The sequence below is a fragment of the Colletotrichum karsti genome (genome assembly GCF_011947395.1).
Source record: "Colletotrichum karsti strain CkLH20 chromosome Unknown Scaffold43, whole genome shotgun sequence".
In the NCBI taxonomy this organism is placed as follows: Eukaryota; Fungi; Ascomycota; class Sordariomycetes; order Glomerellales; family Glomerellaceae; genus Colletotrichum; species Colletotrichum karsti.
In genome coordinates, this window is record NW_024065943.1 from 61541 (window position 1) to 88647 (window position 27107).

The 27107-nt window shown below is 55.0% G+C and overlaps 7 protein-coding genes across 7 annotated transcripts; 3 read left to right on the forward strand and 4 right to left on the reverse strand.

Annotated features, from left to right (window-relative positions):
* Positions 1-11: 11 nt before the first annotated feature.
* Positions 12-2333, forward strand: CkaCkLH20_10819 (RNA recognition domain-containing protein; the record flags this gene model as incomplete). Its single annotated transcript, XM_038893533.1, has 1 exon — positions 12-2333. The coding sequence occupies one exon, from the start codon at positions 12-14 to the stop codon at positions 2331-2333; it is 2322 nt and encodes a 773-aa protein (XP_038741082.1).
* A 968-nt stretch (positions 2334-3301) lies between these two features.
* Positions 3302-4994, reverse strand: CkaCkLH20_10820 (uncharacterized protein; the record flags this gene model as incomplete). Its single annotated transcript, XM_038893534.1, has 2 exons — positions 3302-4688; positions 4951-4994. The coding sequence occupies 2 exons, from the start codon at positions 4992-4994 to the stop codon at positions 3302-3304; spliced, it is 1431 nt and encodes a 476-aa protein (XP_038741083.1).
* Positions 4995-7501: 2507 nt separating this feature from the next.
* On the reverse strand, positions 7502-9946 carry CkaCkLH20_10821 (uncharacterized protein; the record flags this gene model as incomplete). Its single annotated transcript, XM_038893535.1, has 3 exons — positions 7502-8115; positions 8230-8275; positions 9446-9946. The coding sequence occupies 3 exons, from the start codon at positions 9944-9946 to the stop codon at positions 7502-7504; spliced, it is 1161 nt and encodes a 386-aa protein (XP_038741084.1).
* A 390-nt stretch (positions 9947-10336) lies between these two features.
* CkaCkLH20_10822 (uncharacterized protein) lies at positions 10337-12202 on the reverse strand (the record flags this gene model as incomplete). Its single annotated transcript, XM_038893536.1, has 4 exons — positions 10337-10931; positions 10984-11355; positions 11411-11904; positions 11966-12202. The coding sequence occupies 4 exons, from the start codon at positions 12200-12202 to the stop codon at positions 10337-10339; spliced, it is 1698 nt and encodes a 565-aa protein (XP_038741085.1).
* A 953-nt stretch (positions 12203-13155) lies between these two features.
* Positions 13156-15350, forward strand: CkaCkLH20_10823 (amp-binding domain-containing protein; the record flags this gene model as incomplete). The annotated part of the gene is made up of 9 exons (XM_038893537.1): positions 13156-13495; positions 13554-13888; positions 13951-13978; positions 14036-14139; positions 14199-14317; positions 14373-14481; positions 14535-14931; positions 14987-15083; positions 15140-15350. The coding sequence occupies 9 exons, from the start codon at positions 13156-13158 to the stop codon at positions 15348-15350; spliced, it is 1740 nt and encodes a 579-aa protein (XP_038741086.1).
* A 3438-nt stretch (positions 15351-18788) lies between these two features.
* CkaCkLH20_10824 (uncharacterized protein) lies at positions 18789-21186 on the forward strand (the record flags this gene model as incomplete). Its single annotated transcript, XM_038893538.1, has 2 exons — positions 18789-18848; positions 19411-21186. 2 exons carry the CDS (start codon positions 18789-18791, stop codon positions 21184-21186), a joined length of 1836 nt encoding a protein of 611 aa, XP_038741087.1.
* A 2007-nt stretch (positions 21187-23193) lies between these two features.
* CkaCkLH20_10825 (uncharacterized protein) lies at positions 23194-25818 on the reverse strand (the record flags this gene model as incomplete). The annotated part of the gene is made up of 1 exon (XM_038893539.1): positions 23194-25818. One exon carries the CDS (start codon positions 25816-25818, stop codon positions 23194-23196), a length of 2625 nt encoding a protein of 874 aa, XP_038741088.1.
* Between the last annotated feature and the right edge of the window lie 1289 nt (positions 25819-27107).

A 27107-nucleotide genomic window follows, 5' to 3' on the forward strand; every position in this document is an offset into this window, starting at 1 on the left:
ACACTGGAAAGATGTCGTCTTCCACTAAGCCATTGAAGCGGTCTCGCGCCGAGGAAGACGAGCACGATGCACTTGTCGCCGCCGCCGTCGCAGAAAACCTTGCAGCCGATGCTGCGGCAGCTGATGTTGCGTCGGAACCAAAGCCCAAGAAAGCTCGTGTCGAGGCTAATCGCTCTCTTTTCGTCCGCTCTCTTCCCCCGAACGCCACCAGCGAATCACTCACCGATTTCTTTTCGGAGCATTTCCCTATCAAGCATGCTACCGTCGTCCTCGACCCGAATACCAAGACCTCTCGAGGCTATGGCTTTGTCACCTTAACGGACGCCGACGATGCCACGGAAGCCAAGAACAAACTCAACAACATTCTGTGGGAGGGCCGTCGCATCAGGATCGATCTTGCTGAAGCCAGGCATCGTGACAAGAAGGATAGCGCCGTCGGGGCAGCTGCTTCAAACGAGAAGCAAAAGCGGACGCAGGCGCTTGAGGAGGCCAGAAAACCGCCCAAGCTGATTGTGCGCAATTTGCCCTGGACCATCAAGAACTCTGACCAGTTGTCTGCCCTTTTCCGCGCCTATGGACTGGTCAAGTATGCCGACCTTCCCCAGAACAAGGGCAAGCTTAAGGGCTTTGGTTTCGTCACTCTCAGAGGACGCAAGAATGCCGAAACTGCTCTGAAGTCGCTCAACGGCAAGGTTATCGATGGAAGACCGATTGCTGTTGATTGGGCCGTTGACAAGACCGAGTGGGAGAAGCAGAACCAGGAAGAAGGAAACACCGAGGAGGAAGATAAGCCCAAAAACAAGAAGAAGGCCGAGACTATTGCGAAGAAGGAGGAGCCAGCCAAGGATGCCAAGGCCCAGGAAGACCCCAACGATGCGGACGTTGATTTGGAAAACTTCCTTAAAAACTATGGCGCGAATCTCGAGGATGAAGAGGACAGCAACGACGAGAAAGACAAGAACGAGGACGAGGACGAGGACGAAGACGAGGATGAGGACGAGGCAGACGACTTGTCCGAAGACGACGAGGATCTCAGCGACGCAGAGGACGCAGAAGAGAGAGACTCCGCTCCCAAGAAGCAGACATCATCCGACAATCAATCGACAATCTTCATCAGGAACCTCCCCTTTACCGTTACCGACGAAACCCTGAAGCAGCACTTCGTTCAGTTCGGCCCTGTCAGGTATGCTCGTGTTGTCATGGACCGTGCGACCGACCGCCCTGCGGGAACTGGATTTGTTTGCTTCGTCAATGTGGAGGATGCCAAAGCTTGCATCAAGGGCGCGCCGCGCGCACAAGCCAGTGCTCTTCCAACCAAGCACTCGGTGCTGCAGGATGAGACGGCCGATCAAGATGGTCGATACACCCTCGACAGTAGACTGTTGTCGGTTGCTCAAGCGGTCAGCAAGGACGATGCCGAGCGTCTGGCTGCCGACGGCAGCGCCAAGAGACGCGAGAAGGACAAGCGTCGTCTATTCCTGCTCAACGAAGGCCAGATCGATACGCGAACCAGCTTGTACCAGAAACTCACACCTTCCGAGATCAAGATGAGAGAGCAGAGCGCCAATCAGCGCAAGAAGCTTGTTCAGACCAACCCTACGTTGCACATCAGTCTTACCCGTTTGGCTGTCCGCAACATCCCCCGCGACATGGGCTCCAAGGAACTCAAGGAGCTGGCACGTAAGGCCTGCGTGGAGTTCGCCACTGATGTTAAGGAGGGCAGGCGCCAGCCCCTGTCCAAGGAGGAGAAGGTCAGAAGTGCAAAGGAGGCGAAGGACGCCGAGCACGAGCGTAAGCTCAAACGCAAGGGTATTGTCCGTCAAGCTAAGATCGAGTTTGAGAGCCGTGAAGGATCCAAGGTCAACGAGGCAGCCGGCGGCAAGAGTCGTGGGTATGGCTTCATCGAGTACTCATCCCACCGTTGGGCCCTCATGGGCTTGCGTGTTCTCAACGGCTACCAAGTGAAGAACGAGCACGGCAAGAAGCAGCGCCTGATTGTCGAGTTCGCTATTGAGAACGCTTCAGTCATCGCCAGACGCAAGGCTGCCGAGAAGAACCTGGACCGCAATAAGAAAAGCCAAGATGGCAAGGAGGGTGACAAGTCTGAGAAGGCCGATGGTAAGGACCAGGAGTTGCCAAAAATGGCCGACTTGAAGAAGAAGGGCAAAAAGGGAAAGAAGGGCAACATGAACAAGGGACCCAAAGAGGACAAGAAGGAGGGGAAGGAGGAAGGCGCCGGTAAATCCGCCGGCGTTGATCGCGAAGATGTCAAGCCTATGTTGATCGCGAGGAAGCGCCTGATGCGGAAGAAGAAGTCTCAGGCAAGGGGTTAGGCGGGAGTATGGACCGCCTCTCGGCAGAAGATACCAATGGTCTGGGATGAGAAGGGAAAAGTTGTGTGATATTATAATGTGTCTTGAACAGGAATCCTCCAGCATAGTTCTCGTGCATCGTTGAGGCGTCTTAAAAGCTTCCAAATTTTATGTGTTCATCTTCCATATCCATGTCTGAAATTCACTGGGATCTACAAGTCGTGATAGTAGACATAACGACAATAATGAAGACAGCAATGACGGTGGACGACACAGACGATCACATCAGTCAGCAAGAATATCCCCGTTACTATAGGAGAGTTACTTGTCCAACCAAGACCCAGTGAATCAATGCATGACACCAGAGATAGATCAGGACAACATCATCTTTGCTTGGGACATCAAGACTGACGCAAGCGATCAGCTCGTAATCTCGTGGCGTGCCATGGCTCAAATGCATTGTAACGCACCTGTCGAATGCAACAATATGTGAGGTTTACTGATGCCACTGTGTCTCGATGGAGCTCGTCCGACCCAAAAAGACGCAGCCCACGGAACGGCAGTTCTCGAGGGACTCAACTCGGGAACATTTGTCTACATTTGACTACATGCCAGGAGATATGATGCGTCATTTCAGCCAAGATGCACCGAGTCACAACACTTTGGTGTATCGGAAGGTAACCAGAGAGCATCAAGAACAGAACGCGGAATTTAGCCGGCATTCGCTAGGTAGCCGAGGTGGCAATAAATCAGACGATCCTTGGATCATGTTTCCATGCGTGCTCTGGCGACTGATGCTTCTTCATATTCGTAAATCAATGTCTTATTCGAGTGATCTGAGTCAGACGTACATCGCGGAGCATAAGAAGATGTCTTCACCCATCAATCATAGGAGCATAAGAACTCTCTACATTTCCCAAAAGTTGCTGAATAAATCCAACCCATGTAAATATTCTCCTTGCACTAAATCTGGCATGCCTGAAAATCTCTTAGGCCTTCTTGATGAGGCTCTCGAAGAGGGGCTGGAGGCTCTTGGCGCTCTTCTTGGGATATCTCTTCTGGTCATTCTCGTAGTCGACATATGTGACACCGAAACGGGTCTCGTAGCCCTCAGCCCATTCGAAGTTGTCCATGAGGGACCAGGCCATGTAACCCTTGACGTTGACGCCATCCTTCTCGTAAGCGTCGGCCATGGCCTTGACGTAGCCATCAAAGTACTTGACGCGGAAGTCATCCTCGAGGATCTGCTCAAGGGGCATGTCGTTCTCGCCCTTGAGAGATGTGCCATTCTCTGTAACGTAGATAGGCGGGTATCCGTAGCGCTTAGAGAGCCAGTTTAGGAGGTTGCGGAAGCCCTGGGGGTTGGGGCGCAGCCAGAAAGACTGAGTCTCAGGGCCAATGTTCTCGCCGCTCTTAGACTCGAAGAGGGTCTCGAGGTTGCCGAGGAAGTCGTCGGCGGGAGGCTCGCCGGTCTTGTGCTTGATGTAGTTGGCAGTGTAGTGGTTCATGCCATAGAAGTCATTGGAGCCCTTAACAAGGTCGACTTCCTCAGGAGTGAACTCGGGGAGGCGGTCGCCGAGTTGCTTGCGCATAGAGTCGGGGTACTTGCCGAAGTAAATAGGGTCAGCGAACCAGGAAATGGCGAACTCGATCTTGCGGTCACAGGCCTCAACGTCGGCCGGGTCTTCGGGGTCCCAGGGGTAGGTGGCATCGCCATTGAGGGTGATTCCAATCTGACCGCCCTGAGTAGGCTTGAACTCCTCTCGGTAGACCTTGACAGCACGGGCGTGGGCGAGGATGCAGTTGTGGCCGACGATCCAGGGCTCGCGGGAGGAGTCTCCGACGGGGGACTTGTTGCGGTCTGAAGTGTGACCAGGGGCGAAGAAGCCGCTGCTGTAGCCAAGAATAGAAGAGCACCAGGGCTCGTTGAAAGTGATCCAGTTCTTGCACTTGGGAATGGCCTTGAACATGACGCGAGCGTAGTGCTCGAAGTCGAGAGGGAACTCCTCCTTGTTCAGAAGGCCGCCATAACGCTTGTCGAGTCCATCGGGGAGATCCCAGTGGAAGAGGGTGATGAAAGGAGTGATGCCGGCGTCAAGAAGGTCGTCGACGAACTTGACGTAGTGGTCGATACCGGCCTGGTTGACCGGGTCGCCGCGCCCACCGACGGGAATGATTCTGGACCAAGCAAGGGAGAATCGGTAGGTGTTGGCACCAACAGACTTGAGCAGAGCAATGTCCTCGGCGGTGCGGTTGTAGGAGTCGCAGGCGGTGACACCAGAGCTGCCGTCGGCAATCTTGCCGGGGATTTTGCAGAAAGTATCCCAGATGGAAGGACCACGGCCGTCCTTCTCGACGGCGCCCTCAACCTGGTACCTGTGATGGCGGGCCAATAGCGTCAGCAGGGGTCCAGCATGCCATTCGACAAGGAGGTGAGAGGGGGTGATTGTGAGTGGGGGAGGGGTAACGCAGGCGGGTAAGACGGAGGGAGAGCGGCGAAGTGTGGTGGGAGGATGCTTGCTAGTCATCCGAATCGGGCCACGAACGGAAGATGGCGTAAAAGTGCAGGGTGGTACGGGCTAGGGCTCAAGTATGGTTCCCAAGCGTAGAGGAGGGGATCGCGAAATGGAAAACGTACGAAGCGGTGGCAAAGCCCCAGAGGAAGTCGCTCGGCAAAGACATGTTGGAGAGATATGTGAAAGACCTGGCACTTGTTGGTTTTGAAAGTCTCGATATCGGTATGGATCGGGTCCAAACTGACGAGCGAGTTTCGGTTGAGAGAGGTCTGTTTCTTGAGGTGAGATTCGTCTCCTCCTGACAGAACCGGCCACTTTCTCGCAGTGGGTAGAACAAGAGGGACGAAGGGGTCGAAACAATTCTGATGTGATGGCGACAAGGAGGGAAGAGAGAGTAAGAAGGGAATTCGAGCAGACAGAGGGCTAGGAGTTGACACGATACTTATACGCAGCAAAACGATGGAAGGACGGCGAGCGGTGCAAGGGAATCAATCTTGTTGTCATTATTCGTCTGATGAGGGAATACCTGGTAGAATTAAGGTAAGGCCATGTCGAGGTACCTTACAAGGATCAGAATGTATGGACTACAGTATGGCAGGAGATGGGACAAACACCTGCAGCAGAGCAGTCAATCTGGGACCCAGGAAGCTCCAGAAATTCTCCCGTGTCGGACCGTCGACACCGAGAAGCTGAGACTGGACATGGACAACCCAACGCGCGGAGGAAGATGTGGTGGGATGAGATTTGGTGAAGACTGATTCTCCAGCGCTAATGCAAGTGGACAATTGATTGGCGCTGGTGGTGTTAGTCTCGAGGCATACGGGCATCTGCTACTATGTACATGCTCATGGATACCTAGGTAGGTAAGGTACCTTAGGTAATTAATTACCTACTTATTTGGAGTAACAACTTCAGCCTATTGCTTCTCGGTACATAAGTCTCAATCATACCAACTTGAATGAAAACCAGACACGATACTTGAAAAACTCGACTTACCTTGCGTACCTATCTTAAGGTGCCTTAGATAGGTAGCTGTCCGGTATTCGTAATTACTTATCTACTACCTCGCAGTTCAGAGTACCTAGATACAGCATACCACCTCAGCACAGGCTCATGCAGCTTCGCCTACGGTAGATAGCCAGGGGCGTTTCCCATTACCCCGCCGTGGGGTCCCTTCTCCTTCTTTCCCCAAGGTAATTACCACCTAAGGTACCTTTAGTTGACGGGGAACACATAGCGAAAACACCACACGACGGCCCGTCTTGCCGAAAAACAAAACCACGTCTTTTCGCTCACCCAACGACAAGACCCGATCCGAAACGCAAGAATCTGCGATCCCTCACCTGATTATCCCGTCTGCCGCCTCATTGGATGCCGCTCTCTATCCGGAACAAGCGCCAACGCTAGAACTATGCAACCACGCGCGGGCGGCAGCAGCATGCGAGCGCGGGAAGTTCGCCAAATCCTCGGGAGAAGAGGCAATACAGCACAGCAGGCCAGCTCTTTGTCAATCGCTTGCTTCTCTGATTGTCTCTTGATTGCCTCGTCCAAGCCCGGTTGAAGGCAGATCTGGTCCAACCACTACATACATACATATCTATGTTTGCCTGGGACGAGCAGCGTCACGGGGAATTCTGCCGAGGTCCGTCTTCCTTCTGTACCAAAGGCCAGGTAACCAGGGCACACCATCAAACCATCAACACCACCCACCGTCAGATGCATGCCGAATCCCGCCAGCTGGCCCCTGTCGTTTCCCTCAACTTCGGTGAGCGGGCAACAGACGTCGGGCGGGAGAGCCTCCCTTCCATCCAGCCCCGGCTCGTCCAATGTTCGACACCGTTCTCCAACATCGGCTTTCATCCCATCATCTCCGCACCGATCGCGCATGTCTACTGCGTACCTCTTCCCGGGCTTCAATAACGGACCTAGAATATAGATGCGACTTGTCCCGAGGACACCTGGCATCAGTTCTGTTGACAGTCTTTTCCCGCATTCATTGCATCATTCTCCACGCGGGCTACAACATGAAAACTTAGTTCAGACTGAGCTTCATCCTTTCAATTCCGCCCCTCCAAAACACCAACTTCAATTTTGGACAATATCGATTCGTACGAAGCGCGAATTCGCCAGAATCACATGGTCAATATCCTACGTACCCAGTCGCGAAGGCGTAATCGCCTCGCCAGAAAACTCCTATCCTTCGGTCGAACAACCCGCCTCAGCCGGCTGGCGGGTCCGTCCTGTCGAGCCAACGACCCTTCGGCCCTACACTCAGGTACACGCCTGTCATCTTGCACCCTGCAGAGCGGGATATCATCGGGATTTTCGAAACACCTTGTCATTCTGTCCTATGCTCATTACATCTTCCCTCGCGAAGCACTCCAACTCGACGCACATCCGCCTGTCCGTTTTGGCTCTCCTGTCCCTTGTTCTTCTCAATATCTTTGCCAGATGGTTTTGAGTTCCTCGTCGCCACGTTGTTGGCTCATCTCCCGTCGATTACTGAAGCGTCTCCTCTCCCACGCCGTCCCAGTTGAGCGACATCTCAACCTACCATCCTCAACTCTCACCGAGGTGTATGGAACTCGGGACGAAGGTGAGTCGGCCCAATCCAAAACACCCCGGCACCATTACCACCTACCCTGCCGCCGTGATGCACGACATGGCATGGGCTCACTGCATGCCCTCCACAGCCGCATCTGCATCGTCTCGTTCTCCTAGCTTGCGCTTCCCGTTCCCGAGGTTGCCTGTCGTCATGTCTACATCTTCTGTCTCTGAGGCCAGATCGTTTCCATCATCGGCGTCGGTCCATTCCACAATTTCCCATTCGACCCTGATGTTTCCCCCGTCCCTACTACTGTGGTCTACGACTTGGTTGCGACGCAGGTTGCCCAAACGGGAGCCCTCGATCATGTTGTCAAACCATGGAACGCCGCGGGTTTCCCGTCCAACTACAGTGACAGTTGTCGGGACAGCGGGCTGTTGTTCCGTCTCTTCCTGCTCGGGGATCAGGCCTAGGTCCTCTAGATCTCGCAGGTCTTGGCCGCACAAGCTGGCCAAGGTAAGATGGATATAGTCGGCTTCGGTGTGTGGGAGCTCAGTCCAGTACGACAACGGCGTGCCGCAGAAGCCACAGAAGTATCGCTTCGAAGGGTGGCTCGACGACGATTCGAATACGCGGCGGATGGCGGAATATCTCTCGTCGGGAAACAAGGGGTGGGTTGAGCTGCGATGCCACGACAGCGGGACGCGGATCATAGCAGCCAGCGGGGTAGCTAGAGGAACTCCTTCAGGGCCGATGATTAGCTTGGAAGCTTCCGCCTGATGAACAGGGCTTCTCATGCAAGGGGACCCGTTTCGAGAAGCAAACGAAAGGAGATTTACGAGACGAACCGACTTACTGTGTCTTGAGTCTGTGTAGAAGAGAACCTGGGCTCTTTCGGTCGTCTGTTGAGGGATGTCGATGATCCAAGTATTGCGACCACACGAACACCCGCCGCGCAAGGGTCGTTGCAAGCTGCCCATGCTCATGTCCGTCGGTCGAATTCCCTGGTTTCAAGGTAAGGGAGGTAGGTATCGAATCTTTGATAGAGTATTCGAAAAGGCTGTGTAGCGTCAGGTTGAGCGTTTCTTAACATCAACGAGGCCAGGGAATCGGCCAGATTTCTATCGGACGATGGTTTAAACATGTGTGTTTGTTGATCTTTCCGTACCTAAGGTACCTCAGCAGAACAGGAGACGTCGGAGTCGGTCGAAGCTTCCAGGTGAACCTGGCAAGCACTCCGTCCCACCTCACAGGCTCCCAGGCGCCCCCAGAAGCTGCGGATCTCCCGCCGTTGATTGCTGGAAGTGCAGGGCAGGTGGCCTGCGTTGCGTGCCCGCAGCGCGTTGGAGCCCCGCAGAGCATGGACTTCGTGTGGGGCACTTTCGTCATGCTTTGTCCAGTGTTGCCAGGCCCCGACTGCTCCAGCTCCAACAAGTTGTTTGTTTGTCATGCGAAGTGAAGCTTTTTGTTATGGAAGTCTTGCTGCCGACACAAACTTTATGTGTGATACCTACCTTCCTTCCTAAGCCGTATGAAAAAACTGCCTGGCTTACAGACATATCAAGCGATACAATTCCGTCCCATCAGCTAACGTTGGCGGGAAATAGAGCTCCTTTCGCCCCCATGTCCAGCCCATCGAGAAGCTCCATCTCCTCTTGATCAAGGTTGAACCCAAACACATTGGCGTTTTCCACGATTCTCGCCGGGGCGCTACTCTTGGGTAATGGCACGAACCCCTTTTGAAAAGACCACCTTACCAGTACCTGGGCCGGAGTCACCGTCTCTGGCTTCGTATCTACATCTTTTCCCGCTTCCATCCCGTCGGCCCCGGCCCCGGCCCCGGCCCCGGCCCCGGACCCCGTCCCGGACAAAAGCCGCCGCCGTGCCTTCTGAACGACCCGCATCAACACCGGATCCGACATCTTCTTCGCCCTAGCCAACGGACTGTACGCCTGCACAATTATCCCATGGGACTGGCAGTACGTCGCAAGTTCTCGTTGCTGACACCATGGATGAATCTACACACGTCAGCACCCCCGGGCTTTTTCAACAAGCCACGGCCGAAGACTTACCTCGATCTGGTTGACAGCCGGCGGCCACACCCTCGCATACCCCTTCATCTCCTCGATATGCTCGATCCGGAAGTTGCTCACCCCAATATACCTCGTTCTGCCCTCCGCAAGCAACCTTTCCAGCGCCAGCCAGACCTCCCTCCGTCTCTCGATGGGTCGGTGTACGAGAAAGAGGTCGACGTAACCATTTTCGCCAGTGATCCGCTTAACGCTACGCAGGGCGCTCCGATATGTCGCTTCTTCCGAGTCGCCGTGGCGACCTATTTTTGTCGTTACAAAGATGTCTTCGCGACAGGTATTGGTTTGCTGCAGATACTGATGCAGGGCCCTGCCTACGTCCTCCTCGTTGCCATACAATTGCGCTGAGTCAAGATGTCGATACCCGCTCTCCAGAGCCGCGAGACAAGCTCTCGCGCATTCTTCTCCCCTGAGCTGGTACACGCCAAAGCCCAGCTTGGGCATCCTCGCGGAGGTTCCGGGTCTGAGCGTCGTCTCGTTCATTGTTGGGCTTCGCCTAAGAACGGGTTTTGTGGGTTCCAGGTTGTTGTTGTTGCTTTTGCAGATTGCATTTGCAGGTGGCTGCCTAGACCAGTGAGTTGACTCATTAACACCCACCCCACCTCATTCAGGTAAGGACATTAGCTAGAATAGCCACGTCTACGACCAGGACTAAAAATGCGATAGACAAGCTAGTTCAGGTAAAGCCCCTGTCTGGACAGAAGAATCTCAAAGATTTCTTTCCAAGGATTAATCCCATTTGAGTCCATGTTCGCCAGTTGGCCAGCATTAAATAGGTATTTGTAGTTTTACACTTCCCTTCCTTCCAAGATGATAAAAACGCCCAGCGACTGGCCCAAGTTCCAAAACGCAATGAATCAGACAGAAGACGATTTAGCCCGTCTTCTTCTTCTTCTTGGGAGGCTTGTCTTCCTCTTCGTCTTCATCGTCGTCGTCATCACCGTCGTCATCGACATCGCTCTCTGCGCTGCCAGAGCCTGAACTGTCGTGTTCGCTGTCGAATTCCTCGGCAACGTCACTCTCACTCTCCGCCCGGAAGTCCTCATCGACGCTCTCTTCGTCCTCGTCCGCTGAGCCACGGTCCGCCTTGGGACCAACCACCTCGTCTTCGGAGTCGTCCATGGCGGCTGCATCGCGGATAGCGTTGGCAAGGAGCTTGGCGTCTTCGTCGATCTCGTTCTTTACACGCAGGCCCTTCAGTCTGAAAAATTCCTCGAGCCCCTTAAGATCCTCTCGGTTAATATTGCTGAACTGGGACGAGCCGGCACCGTTCTTCATCTGCACCGTGATATCAAACGTGGACAGTGCAGAAACCGCTCCGCCGACACGAGAGAAGGTGATGGATGCCGTCTGTTCGTACGCAATGTATGTCGCGGGTTTCGGCACAAACATGAAGGCCTTTTCCAGGCAGTAAAGGAATCCTTCGCTGGCCTTGATCGAGCACTTGATGCCAAACTGCTGGCGGTGGCTGCTTCGGAGTTAGCTTATTTGGTGTCAAGAATGAGGGGTTTGTGACGCACGTCTGGAAGTCCTTGGCAGGAGTCGTGACCTTCTTGTTGGCAAGGCCTCGGAAAATGTAGGTAATAACCTGATGAAGGGGCTGCTCGTAGTGGGGCTGTAGCCTGTCGCCGTATCTCTCCTGAATTTGCTCTTCGGTGAGGTTCAGGTCGATCGTAACCTCCTCGTCCTTCTTGAACTGCATGACAATGAAGGGGTATCTTGTCTGGCCCTGACGGAGAGGTGGGTCCAGGCCAATAACCAGGAGCACATGTGTCTCGTCGGGCTTAGGAAGAACCATGAACTTCTTGATGGCGTCGTACTGGATCTTGTAGTCGTAGGTTTTACCGCGGAGACGGAATGAAGCATCGTACATGTCGATGTCGAAACGTCCTCTTTAACATCATGTCAGCGATGACGTCTTGCAGCATGTAAATCATGTAGACGTACCTGGGTGTAAGGTGCAGAATGTCCAAGAAGGTGGCGATAGTATCGCCGGCCGTCTCGCCAATCTCAGCCTTCTCCATCAGGGTATCGTAGAACAAGGTGACAGCGTTCTTCTCTTCCTCGCCAGCATCACTGCCGGCGTCCTCCTCCTTCTTGACAGTCCCGGGAATGTAGAATCTCATCTCCACAAGCTGATCCTTGCCAGCACCCGCCTTCTTCCCCTTGCCACGCGCGCCACCCAGGGCGCCGTTGGTGCCGGTGTCGTTCTTGTCCGTGGGCGCGGAGAACTCGACGGCGACTTCATTGCGGCCAGCCAAGTTGGTATTTGAGATTTCGGAGTAGGGGATCTCGAAGGCGGGACGGTTCTGGACGTGGAATGAAAGCTCGGCCTTTCCGAAGTCGGCCTTGCCCCAGTTCCATCCCCTCAGGGAGTGTTCCTTGTTCTCGAGGACGGTGCTGTACCAGTTCTTGAAGATCTTGGCCAAACGTTCATAATCCTGCGAGAGTAGGAGTTCAGCACGACTTCATGGACCCATCCAAATGCGCGACTTGATTTACCTCTTGTTGGAAGCCATCCAGCTGAATGATGCGTGAGTCGCGGTTCAGGATCTTGATTTCGTAGCCTTTGGAAGCTCTGCTCCATTGCGCCGAGGCGATAGTGCTGTGGTCGAGGGTGAACGTGTCGCCGCCGCCAGCAGGCTTCCATCCGAGACCGCTCTCGGCGAATCTGCACTTGCCACTCTCCTTGGAGAGGTCCAAGTAGATGCTGTCGAAACTCTCACTAGAAGGAGCCATTTTGTTAGCAAGTGGTGCTTGAGACCGTGGAAGAGTCGCGCGCGATGAAAGGCGAGGGATTATGAAATAAGCCTTCGCAAACGGATTCGATCGGTTGGGATAAGACGGGTGGCCGCAGAATTGGCGCGATGAGGAGGGAAGAGCTGGTGATGGGAACTCACATAGCTGCCATGATGGGAAAATCTCTGAGCTAGGTCGCTGTGTATCGTCGAAATACGGTCGCACGAAGGCAACCACCGCTCAAAGCCGAGAATGGGAAAGGGCGACGTCCGGCTCGAGCTGTGGGAAATGTCGAATGGACGGAGGTTGGTGGTGGTGAGTGGTGAGTGATACGGGGTTTTCTCTTGTCGGTGATAAAATTTCGGGCGATTGGACCTTCGCGCGGTCTTCTCCTTGTCGCGCGAGGCTCTCTGGTGGCACGGCGACGCGACCTGTTAAGTGAGTGGGTCTTCGTGGTTATACTCACACCCTGGAGGTGGAATCCAAACTCAGGCCAAGAGCTTCTGTTAGTAAGCACCGGGACCATCTTTCGGGAATAGCGCGGCATCTTGATTACCCCAACTTCTAAAGCTGTCGCGCAGTTGCCAAGTGTGGGGTAAGGCACAGCACTAACCGGCTCTGAGCTTTCAAGTGCCCGAGGTCATTGTCGTCTCAAACAGCTGGAGCTAGGAGCAGCATTGGGTACCTAAGAGAGGCAAGCTAATGTAAGGCCAGCTGGGCCATGTCTTCGGGGAACGGGAAGAGGAACTGGAACACCAGCCAGTTTACCTTAGACTTCTATTTTTCCCACCTTCTCCTCATTGCTAGGACCTTACAGAGCCGTTGCTTTCCGGGCGAACTCATCCTGAGCTGTTAACTCAGATATCAACAAACCTTCTCATTCAATTCAAATCTCGCACAATCTGTCATTCTCCAAGGTCATTGCTGCAAAACGCACCGACGTCATCGCCATAATGTCCAGCCCGCCATCTCGTCTCAAGAACATCCTCGGCCACCTAGGCCTTTCCTCAACACCAGCTCCGAAGAGAGAAGAGCCCTCACCAGCTCACCACATTCACCAGCTTTCTCCAACTTTCTTCCTCGAACGTGCTGCCACCATTGAGCCAGATGCGGAGGCCATCGTCCACACCACCGCAAATAACAAACTCCTACGGCGAACCTATCGTGACTTTGCCGAGCGAGCAACCGGCCTCGCATACTACCTGAAGAAGCATGGGTTCAAGAGAGTTGGTATCCTGGCGCCAAACACCCCAGCTTTCCTCGAAAGCATCTTTGGCATTGCTTTGGCAGGCGGTCAGTCCACCTCTGAATTCATGTGCTACCTGATGGATGACTTACTTGGACTAAATAGGAGTCAATGTCGCCGTCAACTACAGATTGAAGCCTGACGACATTACTTACATATTCGACTTCGCCGAGGTCGACTCAATCATCGTCGACCAAGAGTTCGTTGACCTCCTCGACGAATTCAAGCAGAAGCGCCCAGGCGTTCCATTCATCATCGACACCGACACCGACGCCGTTGAGGGAGAGTTGAGTGGGCCCTTTGACGAAGCCATCCTGGAAGGTCTCCAGTATGACCAAAGTCATGGAAACAAGAAATTCGATGGCCTTCAATCGCATTGCACCAATGACGATGACATGCTAGCCATCCCCTTTACATCAGGGACTACTTCCCGTCCGAAGGTGGGTTATGTCTCTGCAGAGCGAGGTACCATTATCACCACTAACAAGAGTTGGTCTTCTAGGGAGTCGTTTACACCCATCGAGGAGCCTGTGAGCCGCTGCACCGCTCCTAACATGATGTAGCAGCAGGACACTAATTCAAGGCAGACCTTGCGGCCCTGGGCAACGTGATAGAGTCAGGACTCAACTCTCCCGACGGAAGACGCTGCAAATACTTGTGGACATTGCCTTTGTTCCATGCGTGTGGTTGGGTTTGTGACTAGCTGCCCATCAGAATCTCTCGGATGATTTTGCTGACCAAATCCGGAAGACCTTTCCCTGGGCTGTCACTATGGTCCGGGGAACGCACTACACGCTGAGGAAAATCGATTATCCCCTCATTTGGAAGCTGTTGAAGGAAGAAGGAATAAGTCACTTCAACGCCGCCCCGTTCGTTGCCAACATGATATCCTGGCATACTTTATTCGCGTTCTGACCCATGTAGGACCGTCAATACCCTTCTATGCTCCGCCAAAGAGAAAGAAGTATTGCCTCAGCCTTGCCGTGTTACAGTCGCCGCAAGCCCACCAAGCGGCTTCTTATTCGAGCAGATGGTGTGTTTCGTCGCTTTGGATTTCCCCACCAAGCTAAGTACTGATGACGATAGACGAATCTCAACCTTATCCCAGTCCATGTGTATGGAATGACGGAAACCTACGGCCCCATTACTAAGGGCTACCACATGCCGTCGTGGGATAGCCTTCCTCCCAACGAGAAGTATGCCAAAATGGCCCGCCAGGGTCACGGCTTCGTGACGAGTCTCCCGATTCGAGTGATCAAACAAGATCAGCCAGAGGGTGTTCTCATCGACGTGGCGAAGGATGGGAAGGAAATTGGCGAGATCATCTTCAACGGCAACATTTGCTGCAAGGGGTACTACAAAGACCCGGAGGCAACGAGAAAGCTATTCGCGGGAGGAGCTCTTCACTCAGGAGATCTTGCGGTGATGCATCAGGATGGCGCAGCTCAGATTCTGGACCGAGCCAAAGACATCATCATCTCAGGTAATATACTTCCACGTCAGGAGCCGGTCAACCACTCAAACTAAGTTGTTTCCAGGGGGCGAGAACATCTCTTCGGTCGCTCTCGAGGGCATGCTCGTCCAACACCCTGACCTGCTTGAGGCTGCAGTCGTGGCTATTCCTGACAGCCACTGGTAAGTTTACAATTTGCGCTTCTATAAGTACCTGGTCGGTATGCTGACAGGTCTAGGGGCGAACGTCCGAAGGCTTATGTGACCGTCAAGGAAGGCAAGAGCCTACAGCCGGAAGACCTCATCTCGTGGGCCAAGCACCAGAGCAACATCAGCAAGTTTATGGTGCCACGCGAAGTTGAAGTTGTGGAAGATCTCCCCAAGACCAGCACTGGGAAGCTGAAGAAGAATGTCTTGAGGGAATGGGCGAAGCATGGCCGGAAGGAATAAATCAGGGGTCTGGCGACCCGTGGGTAACCGTTGATTTCTTACATTGCAGTCCGCATTTGAAAGGTAGAGAGATTCGGTCGGATGGAGGAAAGAACAAAGAAGAGATGGATAGATGAGAATGAGAATGAGAATAGACGCTTGATTGGCTAAACTTGATTAAGAACCGGAAGAAACTGACTGGTCACTGACCCAGGCTGATATCTGCCGAGATTGGGGCCCTATTGGCTCAAGTAACGTTGCCGGTAAACGGTTTATTTCTGCTTCCCCGTTTCGAAAGATCCGGTACCGTCACCTCTTCAACACATGCCCCCTGTTCGTAAGGTGTGCTAGGGTAGGGTAAGGACGGATAGCCTGGGTACATTACCACGACAAGTAATACGATACAGCCTAGCCTAAGGTGCTAAGCTCCAACAGCCAAGCAACGTATGGTAAAGACGGCTACACTGAAGGTGGCTCGCTACGGGACCTTTGCCTGATGCGAGACAAGTGAAGGAGAGAGAGGCAGTACGACAATATCTGAGCGGCCAGAGGAAGGGCAGCCCCTTCTTAGAGAGATGGCCCACCGTTCCGAACTACTTTACTCCTTCTAGATGATGACAGAAGAAGGGCACGTTTCTGCCTTCACCTTCGGGGACTTGAGAGGAAGCAGGGGAGGAGCCTAATTTCAAGCCATATGCTTTAACAGAACCCGGAGATGAAGTCATTGGGCCTCAAGTCGGAAGACGAAACAGTGGCATCAGGCAACTGCGCACATCCAGCCACTTTTTATATCGTCCATCCTCGTATATGAGGGCGTGTTCTAACATCTCGAGCCATATCCTAAGCGAGTCTGTCCACTAATGGCAGCTCCTGGACAAGTGAGACAGCCGAAGCTCCGCGAAGCTAAGAGACGGGGCAACAAGCCATAAAGGGAACCCCTGAGAGAAAGAGAATGCTGGAGTCGTGCCACTTGGCCGAGAAGATCGCCGTAAACGGAGACAAGGTAGACCTCAAGACCGGGCCCTAGCCGTCGCCAAGCTTGTCAGCTCGACAGCTGGACCAACGGTCGACCGGCTGCAGTAGGGCAGGTCCCTGACGAGCCAGACCCTGAAGACCCTTTACGCCTTTGTCCCGCTCGCTGGAGAAGAACGTCGAGGTTCACTCGAACAGGGACACAGCCGTGGTCGTCTAGGTATTACTAGCCCTAGCACGCCAACACGACTCTCGAGTGACATTACCTCATGATGCTGCAGGCGTCAGGTGTACGTGAGAAATGCTTATTTTCCCTTACAACCGAGATCATCATACTCTTGGCTACATGCTCACCGACACATGTAGATCAAGATTGCCCCTATCCCGGCAACACCAGACACCCCTCCGTCCATCCCTCCGTATCCGTGAGATGCGAGAAAAGGACGGTCTATACATGAATCCGATGGGTCGCCTACAGTAGCGTCATATATCCTCGAGGAGCCAAACCAACTTTGAGGTTCTTGCTCTATCGAAGACGCACGAAGGCGTCATGTTGTGGATTAGTTGACGAGGGTAGTGGGAAGAAGGCCGTCGACGCCTACCGTGAATCCACTCACACTCACCTTGGCACGTGTCGTCGACCTAAGCGCTCCCGATACGAGCACCCGAGATTCAGGACCACTCGAGTCAGACATACACCGGTTCTTTCTCGACAAGACCGCCATTACCACCAGTCAGAGAGGACAGAGAGCAGACTCCTTCTCGACTTGGGCGATGAGCGGCAGCCTCCCGGACGTGGTGAAACCAGAGGCGAAGTGAAGGGAGTGGCTTTGGCCGGTCAAGATGTATTGAAGGCAGACACGACAGAAAACAGCTGCATGATGCAGGCCGTTGTGGATATGGGCTGCTTCTCCAACCGGGCAAGACTGGGTGCGCGCGCGCGCACAAGTGTTCCAGCTCAGGATTGGGCGAGAGAATCCACGTAACCGCACCTTCGTTCTTGGGGCCCTTTCCGTAACCCATGTCCATGGTTTTCGTCCAGGAACCGCGGATCCTTTCGAGCGGTCTGCGTCTGCGGCTGCGTTTCCCGAGGGCGAATTCCACACGAGATGAAATTGCCCTACTGATGGCCAGGCTATGTCGCGCGTCTGACCCTCATAAAGCCCATGTCGACCCCTCCTTGAGGGAAACAAAACAACTTTTCTGAGAGTCGCCAACGTCAACAATGGTATGAATGTGAAAGCTGACAGAGTTTAGGCAGGGAAGAAACACGGACAGGCTGCGAGTTACCAGACTCGCCCCCACAAGTAAGTCGAATGGGGGGGAGAGAGAGAGAGCAGCCGACTATGAGATAAGACAAGGAGAGGAGAGAGGGGAGTAGAGTACAGAGTAACAAAGAGGTCAAGAGGGACTGGCCACTCGACGGGACGGAAATGAGCTCGGTACGAATAGTGGCCCGATGATGAAGGACGGCGGAGGCGGAGGAGGGAATACTCATCACCCCCGGGCAAGGCACAACCATGGACATGGCCGGCTTACCGTACAAAGAAGAGGAGAGGAAGACACTGACGAATGGCGTAGATCGAGATCTCAAAAGGGACGACGACATCGACGACAGGTCATTTTATATACTAGTCGAAACCCCCCAACGGCGGACGGGTAGGTGACCCAGAAGAGACAGACGGGAAGGCCACACCACAACGTGTCTTGCGTCCTCCCCTGCGCCGCAGCAAAGAAAATTTTGGCGACAAGCCCTGGAGTGGAGTGACTCTGGCATAAAGGCAGACCACCCCGAATCCCCCGACTGCCGGCCCTCCTTGGGTCCTTGGGCGCCGGCCCTCCTTCGCTTCCCGCCGCCGCACGACGCCGACACTCTGCAGAGGTCTAGGTATCTTGGGATACGCCTTCACGAAGAAGAAATCGGTTCACTTGAGCAGGTGTCGTAGTCGGCTGACTCTGCAAGACCCAGGACCCCTAGTTCCGGGGAAAGAGTGTGGCCCGCCGAGAGATCAAAGTCACTCCACGGCCACGGTGTATGGGCGAATCCCGTGCCATCGACCGTCTCCCGATTGCCCACGACCACGGTCCTCTGCCATTCGGTTCCATCCCATCCACCACTGGGATCGCCGTTCGCGGCGGCTCTTCCGGACTGTCACTGCTGACCCAGACACTGGTCTGGTGTCTTCTAGCGGCGGCCTGCGTCCACTAGGATCTTCTGGCCTTGCGCCTCGTCCGGCCGGAGTCTTCCAATCGTGGCTGGGTTCGCTGAACCTCGCCCGATCTTGGCTCCTGAGTCCTCGTGAATCGGAGGGCCCTCCCTCGGCTCCGGGATCGATAGGAACGACGGCGAAGTTTTGAAAAAGAAAGAAAACCCTCTATAAATCGCCAACGGCTTTTCGTGTACGCTGAGGCCCCGTGAGAACGGGAATCGAAAGGGGGTTCTTCAACCGATCAGAACCCCTTCGTCATCCCCGACACGACGACAAGATGGCTAACGAGCCCAACGACAACGACCACTTCTACGAATATCTCGTGGACGACCCGGAGGTAAGTCAAGCAAACAACCTGGTCCACATCGCTCTTTTCGTCCGATCCTTTCTTCCCACGGGGCCGGGCTATCAGGGGCTCGCTCCCTTTTTTTTGGTCAGGTCTCGAATCTACCGGCCGACTCATCCCACACATGCCGCCATACTGCCAGCATCGCCTCTGGCCCGACGCACACAGCGGCATAGGGTACGGTATGAGACACGGCAGACCAAGCGGTCGGGAGGAGGACACGATGCTACGCACCCACGTCGATCTGGGTTAGATCCCATAGACGGGAGTCCCGACAACAAGTCAACCCATGATCGAAGACCACCACGAGCTCCGGCGGCCGTTCGAAGTGTATGGTTGGATGTGAGGGAGCGGGAGTCGGCGCCGTATCCAAAGCCGAACTTTCGTCTGTGTCGACCCCGGTATGGGGTGATGGCAAGGTGATGTCTTCATCAAAAACCCATTCATGAGACGAGAAAAGCCTGCAAATGACCGTGTGGAAAGAGATTTGCTTTGGAAAGGAAAGAACGAAAAGAAAAAGAGGGCAAAGAAAGTCTGACCATATTTCTATCAGCAGATGATGGCTTCGACGCCGTTGTCCCCGCACTTTTCTCCCAACATGTTCGGAGGGGCCTTCGACGTCCGCGTTCGCGACCGCCCGCACCACGCCACTCGGCTCGGGAATCAGCCCATGTCGAGTCCAGGCCACAATCGACCCAATTTGATGGACGAAACAGTCAAGCGCGCGACCGTGAACCCAATTCAAAGCATCGCGGGTGTGCCTGGACCAGTCACGGCGCAAGTGCAACAGCAGCAGCAGCAGCAGCATCATCACCAGGTCCAGGTTCCCAACCTTCAACAGCCGCTCCATCATCCAGCTCTGGGTCTGGGGGGTTTGTCTGAGCTGGAGTTGACGGCTGGAGCTGCGGCTGCCGAGAACCAGGGTAACCACCACCACCACCACCACCACCACCAACAGCAACCAGACCAATTCGTTGCCGCTGCAGCTGCAACGCCGTTCGCTGATCACCAGGGTCTGCCCGCTCTGCTCCATGCGCAACAAGGGCATCTACAGGCACCCGCCACATGGTTCCCGCCCGGATATGGAGCCCCGACATATTGCGACAACCATCAGCAAGCCGCCGCTGCGCCCGTCTCCTCCTCTTCCTCCACCGCAGCTGTCACCGCAGCCGTCACCGTAGCCAATCCGCCCGTCACGATTTCTGCAGTGGGCGGACTGGGCAATGGTAACACTGGCGTATTCGACTTTGGCTTTGCTGCACCACCGCTGAGTGAGCAGTCGTTCCTTGGCGGAGACTATGCCAATATCACGCCACTTTCCACAGCAGCTGGAGCAGCCGTGACAGCTCACTCGCAGCCAACAACCGCCTTCGGTTTTCATTCCTCGCCATGGCGTCCCACGCTTCAAGACAGCAGCTCCGTCACTCTGACCCCGAACATTGCAGCCATCGCCGCGGCCGAGCTCAACCACGACGTCCGGAAACATAGTAAAGGCAGTATGGAGGACGACAGCGACGTCAAGGACCGCTCGTGGGGCGACGGCGACGGCGACGGAGATGACGACGACAACGACAACGACAACCGTGACCGGAAGCGAGGCGGCAAGGCCGGGGTAAGCAGCAGCACGTCGCCTAGACCTCGGAGGCACCAGCAACAGCGCAATGGCAAGCGCCGCGCCGTGGCCAACGGCACCGGCGCGGGCGCGGGCGCGGGCGGCGGTGCCGGCGAAGACGATGACGAACCCACCAGCCCCGCGGGTCGCACCAGCGTCAGCGGCCGATCGGTGAAGTCTGTCTCGGCCGCCTCGACGACGGGCTCCAGCAGCAAGACGACGGCGCCGGCCCCGCGCCTGCGCAGCGCATCGCGCACCTCCAAGAACGCATCGCAGAAACCCGCCGAAACCGCCGAGGAGCGCCGCACCCGCGCCTCGCACAACCTCGTCGAGAAACAGTACCGCAACCGACTCAACGCGCAGTTCGAAGGCCTCTTGAACGCGCTGCCGGAGCAGGTGCGCGGGCCGGCCGGGACGGAGGGGGCCGGAGGCGGGGGCGGAGGCGGAGGCGGAGGTGGAGGCGACGAATCGGATCCGCAGCCGGCCGATCAGGAGAGGCGGGTCAGCAAAGCCGAAGTGCTGGACATGGCGCGCCGGCACATCAGGAGCCTGGAGCAGGAGCGGGACGAGCTGCAGCGTGAGCGGGGGGATCTGTTGCGCAACCTCGAAATGATGGAGCGGGAGATGGCTGCCAACGGCGGAGGCCGGCTAGACGAGTTTCTCGACGTCGAGGGACCTCCGGACGACAGAGGCGAGTCATCGTGGAGGGACGCGTGAGAGAAGCCGAGTTTCTTCCTATTCTTCTTCTTCCTATTCTTCTTCTTCCTCTTCTTCTTTTTTTTGTCTGTCGCTCTACACACTCTCGCAGCACCCTCTCTCTCATGCGTCCGTTGTTGGTTGGTTGGTTGAGATATGAAGGCGTGTTCGTCATGCTGCTGCTGCTGCTGCTGCTGCAGCTACAGAAGAAGGGTGGTGTGGCGCGCGTGAGCCCAAAAGCTCGGAGGCAAGGGTGCCGGGGGGAGGAAAGCCTCGGAGCTTCTCCGACCGTCCGATGGCACGCCGCACGGCACGTTGGACCATGGTCATTGGCCCGGTCCTCTCGTGCTATTATTCTTCATGGCCCCTCCCCTCTCCCGTCTCAAACATCGGTTCGGTCGGCGGACGAGGTTGGGCTTTGGGTGTTTTCCTCTTCTTCTCCGCCCCTTGGTCCCGCACGGGTTTCCCCCGGTCTGTTTTGCTTGGTCACCTTTTGCAATCGCTTTCCTTTTCCCGTTCCTGTAATCCACTTTGGTGTCATGTCGATTGTCTCCGTGTTTCCCTTTTTTTTCTTTTCCTCCGCGGGACAATTGCGACCCAAAGAAATGTTTCATGTTGAAAGTCGATAACACTTGGTGGGAAGGGGATATAGAAAACCTTGGGAAGAAATGGAGGGGAGTGGTGGTAAAACAAAAGAATGGCCGAGGCATTACGATGAACGGAATGGAGGGAGGACACGAAGGCGCCATGTAAGGTATTGGATGGTGGGTGGGTGGGATGCATACATTGTATGTACTTGTGTGGGATGGCATGAACGGAGCGAGAATGAGAGATGCGTGACGACGGGAAGAGGGAAGGGTGGTTAACCATCTGCCGCGACGATGCGGCACTGGGCGGCGGTAGTTCGGGAGCACTAAGCAGCACCTCCACGATGTTTGAGTTATCATTATCATGTCTTGCAGACTTGGCATGACCGGCACATGTCGAATAATGCCGGGAACATTGTCCCGTGATGCCATGAGACCCTCCCTCCACCATGCAACCAACCCCGAATGTTGATCGTGATGCCACACCATATATGTCCGTTAATAAGCAAACATTTCGCGTGAATGAGAACAGTGATCATATGTCAGAAAACAAATCAAAGAGCGTCACCAATGTTTGGAACAAAATACGGAAATGTTTGGGACAGTAACGTCTCTTGAATTGGATTATTCGGCGCGTCAAATGCGTCCAAACCGCGATAAAAGTGCCACGCCTTTTCCATACCTAGTGAACGTGTCTCACCTATGAACCCACCTCCCTTCCCTGCCTGAGATGCTCGTCGCCGATACTGTAACCTCATCCACCCGCCGCCGCCTCCGCCACTGTTGGCGCTGCATTCCCTTTTTACAAGTTTTTTTTTTCTCTTTCGCCCAAATGTCGTAATCCATCAAGTCGTGTCCGGCGAGGTCGCCGCTCCACGACACTCGCCTTTTTGGTACAAAATAACAATAGCAGTTGTTGTGGTGGTGGTGGTGGTTGTGTGTGTGTGTGTGTGTGTGTGTGTGTGTGGTATGTGTTGCGGTTTCGGGTGGTAACAATAATAATAACCCAGGACAAAAGAACAGCTGCGGTTCTGATGTTTGTCCCTGCGCGCAGGAAGTGCGCCCCACGCCAATGCCACAATCGTGGGCAGTATAAACAAGAAAAGACGGGTAAGGAAATGAGCGAGAGTGATGCTGATTGTTGACAGCGACAGGTAACTTTTGGTCCTGATTCGATGGATCGGCGCTGGTCTATGCGAAATTGATGAGAATCCGTAATACAACCCCTTCCGATGTGTGCCAGTAAGTCTATGGAATTCGCGGCAGTGGTAGAGAAGTCGCCGAGATGTGTGAAAATAATGAGAAATGGTGAGTGATGCGCCGCCTAATGTGACCCAGGATCGTGTCGCTTCGCCGAAATGTGAGAGATGTGTAAGGCAACAGGTGTCAAGGAAACGGGTGTGGTGTCGTGTCTGAACACGCTGATGTGGGTGGGGGGTGTTTAGATTCGGCTACCAGAGTAGACCGGCGGGAAAAGCGCATATTGGCCCGGCGGGGGCGGAGTGCTCAAGCTCGTGGTTCGGGCACGTTGGCGCCGATGCTGCTTGATCGGCTCTTTCGTCGAGAAGTTCTCGCGGGAGAGGTTTGCTTTGTGGCCCTCGGAGACTGTACGCATGTCCCCAGTAGAGTGAGACGTCGTGAGCACCTCGTCGGACTCGGGCAGCGGCGTCATGATAGACGTCCGTCCCTTGGGTGACTCCAGACCGGGGAAGTCGTCGACGCTGATCGAGCGCGAGTGATCGATGCCTTCAGCCTTCGGGTTCCATCCCTCGAAGGTTGTGCTTCCGGTGTATCGTGTCAGAGCTGTCCAGGTCGAGTTGGTGGAAGCGTGGCGTGCTTCGGTCGAGCTTGTCTGCCCTGAAGAGTTGCTGCCCGTCGTGGAAGTGCTCGCGCGGTCTGGAACAAACAGCCCGGGAGTCTCTATCGACATGGTAGGCTCGGTTTCGAACGAGAAGTTCCTAATGTGCTGCCTGGGGATTTCTGCAGGATACTCATCGGCGTCCGACTCGGCGAGCATCTGCTGCCGGAAATCTCCAGGAATGAGAAGGGATGGTGACAGGTGAAAGCCGTGAGACTCCTTGAAGCTCGACGCATGAGAAGCAGTTCTGACGTGAAGATGAGACTGGCCGCGGTAGTTGGTCTCCATCCTGGGGTGGGAGAAGTTGGATCGCACCGGCAGCGTAGGGATCGTGGGGGTTATGGCCTCGTGCCCATTTGCCGTAGAAGTCGGGCTTGAAGGACTGAGGGCCGGGATGTCCGAGTTAGTTGTTGGTGCTGGCTTCAAACCAGCTGACAACGGCGCCACGAACACGTTCTCGGTGTCGAGAGGAGTTTGTACAACGTCTTCCCTGATCACTTCCAGCGAAGGTCGATCCCAGGCATAGTCGCAATCAGCCTCAACTTCATGCTCGTAACAGTAATCGATGTCGTCTTCCCAGCTTGCACGGTGTAGTATGTCTGCCATCTCATCTTCCTCCAAAGCCTCTGTTAACGCAGACTGGATGCCAAACATGTCGAAACTGCCCAATGTGTCTGACGCGCCACTTGGTGGTCTCTGCGAGTCATCTTGTTGCGTTTGCGCCAGTTGCCGCAAAACTGGTACAGAGTGGCTGCCCCTCAATGACGAATTGGTGCTGATTAGGCTGGCGCGGGAACGACGTCCCATGGGATACGCTTCCTCCTCCTCCGGAACGTCGGGCAGGGCCATGTCATATGAACAGGTTGAGCTGGCAGTGAGGGGCCAAGCGGCATCGTCAGGAGTCGTGATGGCGTGGGAGAACCGGAGATCCGCGTAAGCCTCCGCGCCGGCGACGTCAGAAGGGAAGTATCCATGAGCAGTTGCTGGGGGCTCCGGGAACTCAATTGGTGCCTGGAGGGCAGGGTGCTGAAAACTGTCCCCGGTTTTGGGCCGTTCCTGGGTGTCGACATCCTCCATGGCATTCAGGATGTCGTGTTTGACCGAGATGCGACTCGACTTCCTGGGCGGTGGAATAGGAGGGGCTGGGATGTCAGAGAGAATTGCCTCCTCGTCAATCGGTGACCTAGGAGGCCGCGGTGGCGCTGGCCGGGGCGGGCTCGAACGCAGTTGTTCCTGGGATCGAGTGTGCTTGATCAGCCTCCGCGGCGCCGAAGTTGGGCCAGTCTGGTGGGTGATGACCGGCGGACGGTTCAGAAACAGTTCGGGGTGGGTCTCATTGGATAGAACATCCTCTCGTGACATATGCAACGCTTCGGATGAAAAGTTAGAGAAGTGCAAATCCTCAACATCGATCCCCTTCAATGTGCCGGTGGTCGGGCGTTGGCCAGCGCGGATAGCCGAGAATTCGGAAACAAGTTCAGCGCGGCTACCTCTTTGAAGGTCCGGTAGATGGTCGCGTTTGGTGTGGGTGACGTGTTGGAAGTTGTACGGGCCCGATATTTGCAGTTTCCTGCCGAGGGTAGGGTCGTCTGCAAGTTCATCTTGTCTTAGAGTCTGTCGTCGACGACCGAAGATGGACGGGATGAGATGATCCTTGTTTGCCGAGGGCGGACCATCCAATACAAGCTCACCAGAATACAGAGAACTTCCAGAGGAGTTGCTGCTGCTTTCCCGCTTCAGCTTGGCTCTTCGGTTGAAGATGGTCTTGCCGAAGAGCTGGACGCTCTCGGGGCGTTCTCGAGACGGCATGCTGCTAGAAGTTGACCGGCCAGAAGACTTCCTAGACAAAGTGATGGTTTCCAGGGTGTGTTCCCACGACGGACGACGTTCCGAGGTTATTGAGCGCAGCGAGGACGACGAGCCTGAGGACGTTGTGACGTTGCTCTTGTGCTTGTCCAAGGCCGAGGCCCTCTTCATCTGCTTGCTCAAGGCACGGATCCTCTCTGGCGACGGCGGTCCATCAAGAGCAGGTTCAAACAGATCCGACGGAATGTTATTGGGGTTGGGCTGAGTTGAGAGAAGAGGAAGGGGAACTTGATCGTTGACAGAGGTTGGCAACGTCGTATCTTTGTTGCTGACGCTGCCTCTGTCCTTCCTCCGGGTAGGCTTGTAGGCCGAGTAATACGGCAGTGGAGCGGTAGCCCACATCTTGTTTTTCTCTTAATGCAGAGGGCGACGTCAGGCCAGGCGTGCCCCCTCTCAAGGCATCCCCTTCTTCTCCAGTGTGTTGTAGACGGGACGAACGTGTCGAGGCTTTTTCCCTGATGGTGCTCCTGGTGTTTACTTTTTTAAATATGGGCCAGGGGATCTGGATCTCGCGGGTTGGGTTCTGGGGCGTGTGAGGAGGCCGTTGTGGTGTGTGTGTGTGTGTGTGTATGTGTGTGTATGAGTCGGATGCGGGCGGGCGTGGGAGTGAGCGAATGTTCGCACGCTAGAGGTAAGAAAGGTTTATTAAGAACAACAACCAGCAACCAGCATCAGTCGTTCGGCTTCTTTTTGTTCGTCCTGAGGGAGCGACAGGTGACGGGAACTCAACTAGCTTGCGGGGGATGCGCCTGGGACTGGTAATATATTTAAGATGGTGCTGGTTTTCAATGCGTAGGAGCCGGGGGTCAGGATCCGAACATTGGGATCCGTCAACCTGTGATTTCTTGGGCGATGAACCACCAGAGCGAAGAGTCGAGACTGAGTGAGAGCAAGCAAAAAGAGAGTGAGAGGCACTGGACGGTACTGACTGGGGAGGCATGTCAGCGCCGCCCTGTTACCACCCTGCCCTGTACTTGCAGAACCTAGTCCCAGAATGCAACACCGCAGCAGGCACCCCCGTCCGTCCCCTCTTCAAGGATACTCGACCAGGGTGGACAGGGAATGAGGGATCTGGCTGCGAAGGTGTTGCTGGGGGGTGGGTGTGTGTGGCCGGCCAGGATTCCTTGTTGTGAGGATTGAGGGGGCTGTCGTTCGATGTGGGTGGGTGGATGAGTCTTCGTCTCCCTCTCCCGTTCTCTTGCCCACGCACGTACTTATGGTATCCGTATCGATTGTGCAGTAGAGCAAGCAAGAAGCAAGCGGACAAAGTTGTAGTTGCGGTAGCAGCATCGCCGGCAACGGCAACAATTACGCGAATTCGGCGTCGGGATACACGACGCGGCGATACCACCTGTTGAACTGACCATCGAGGGCCAGGGGTTGCTGGTCGGGGAGAAAATGGCACTGTGATAAACGTGTTTATCCATCCTCTTGGGATATTGACCCTGTCGCGTGTCCGGAATAAATGGACGAATGCGAGTGCGCATGTAATGACTGCAGAGCTCCAACAGCGCAGACACAAGTGCTGATTCGGCAACCCTGAGCCCGTCGAGATGAGCGGGTTGTTGGCATCGATACGGTATTCGCAGAGACATAGCAATGACTCTGGAACGAAATGTCAGAGGCGATGA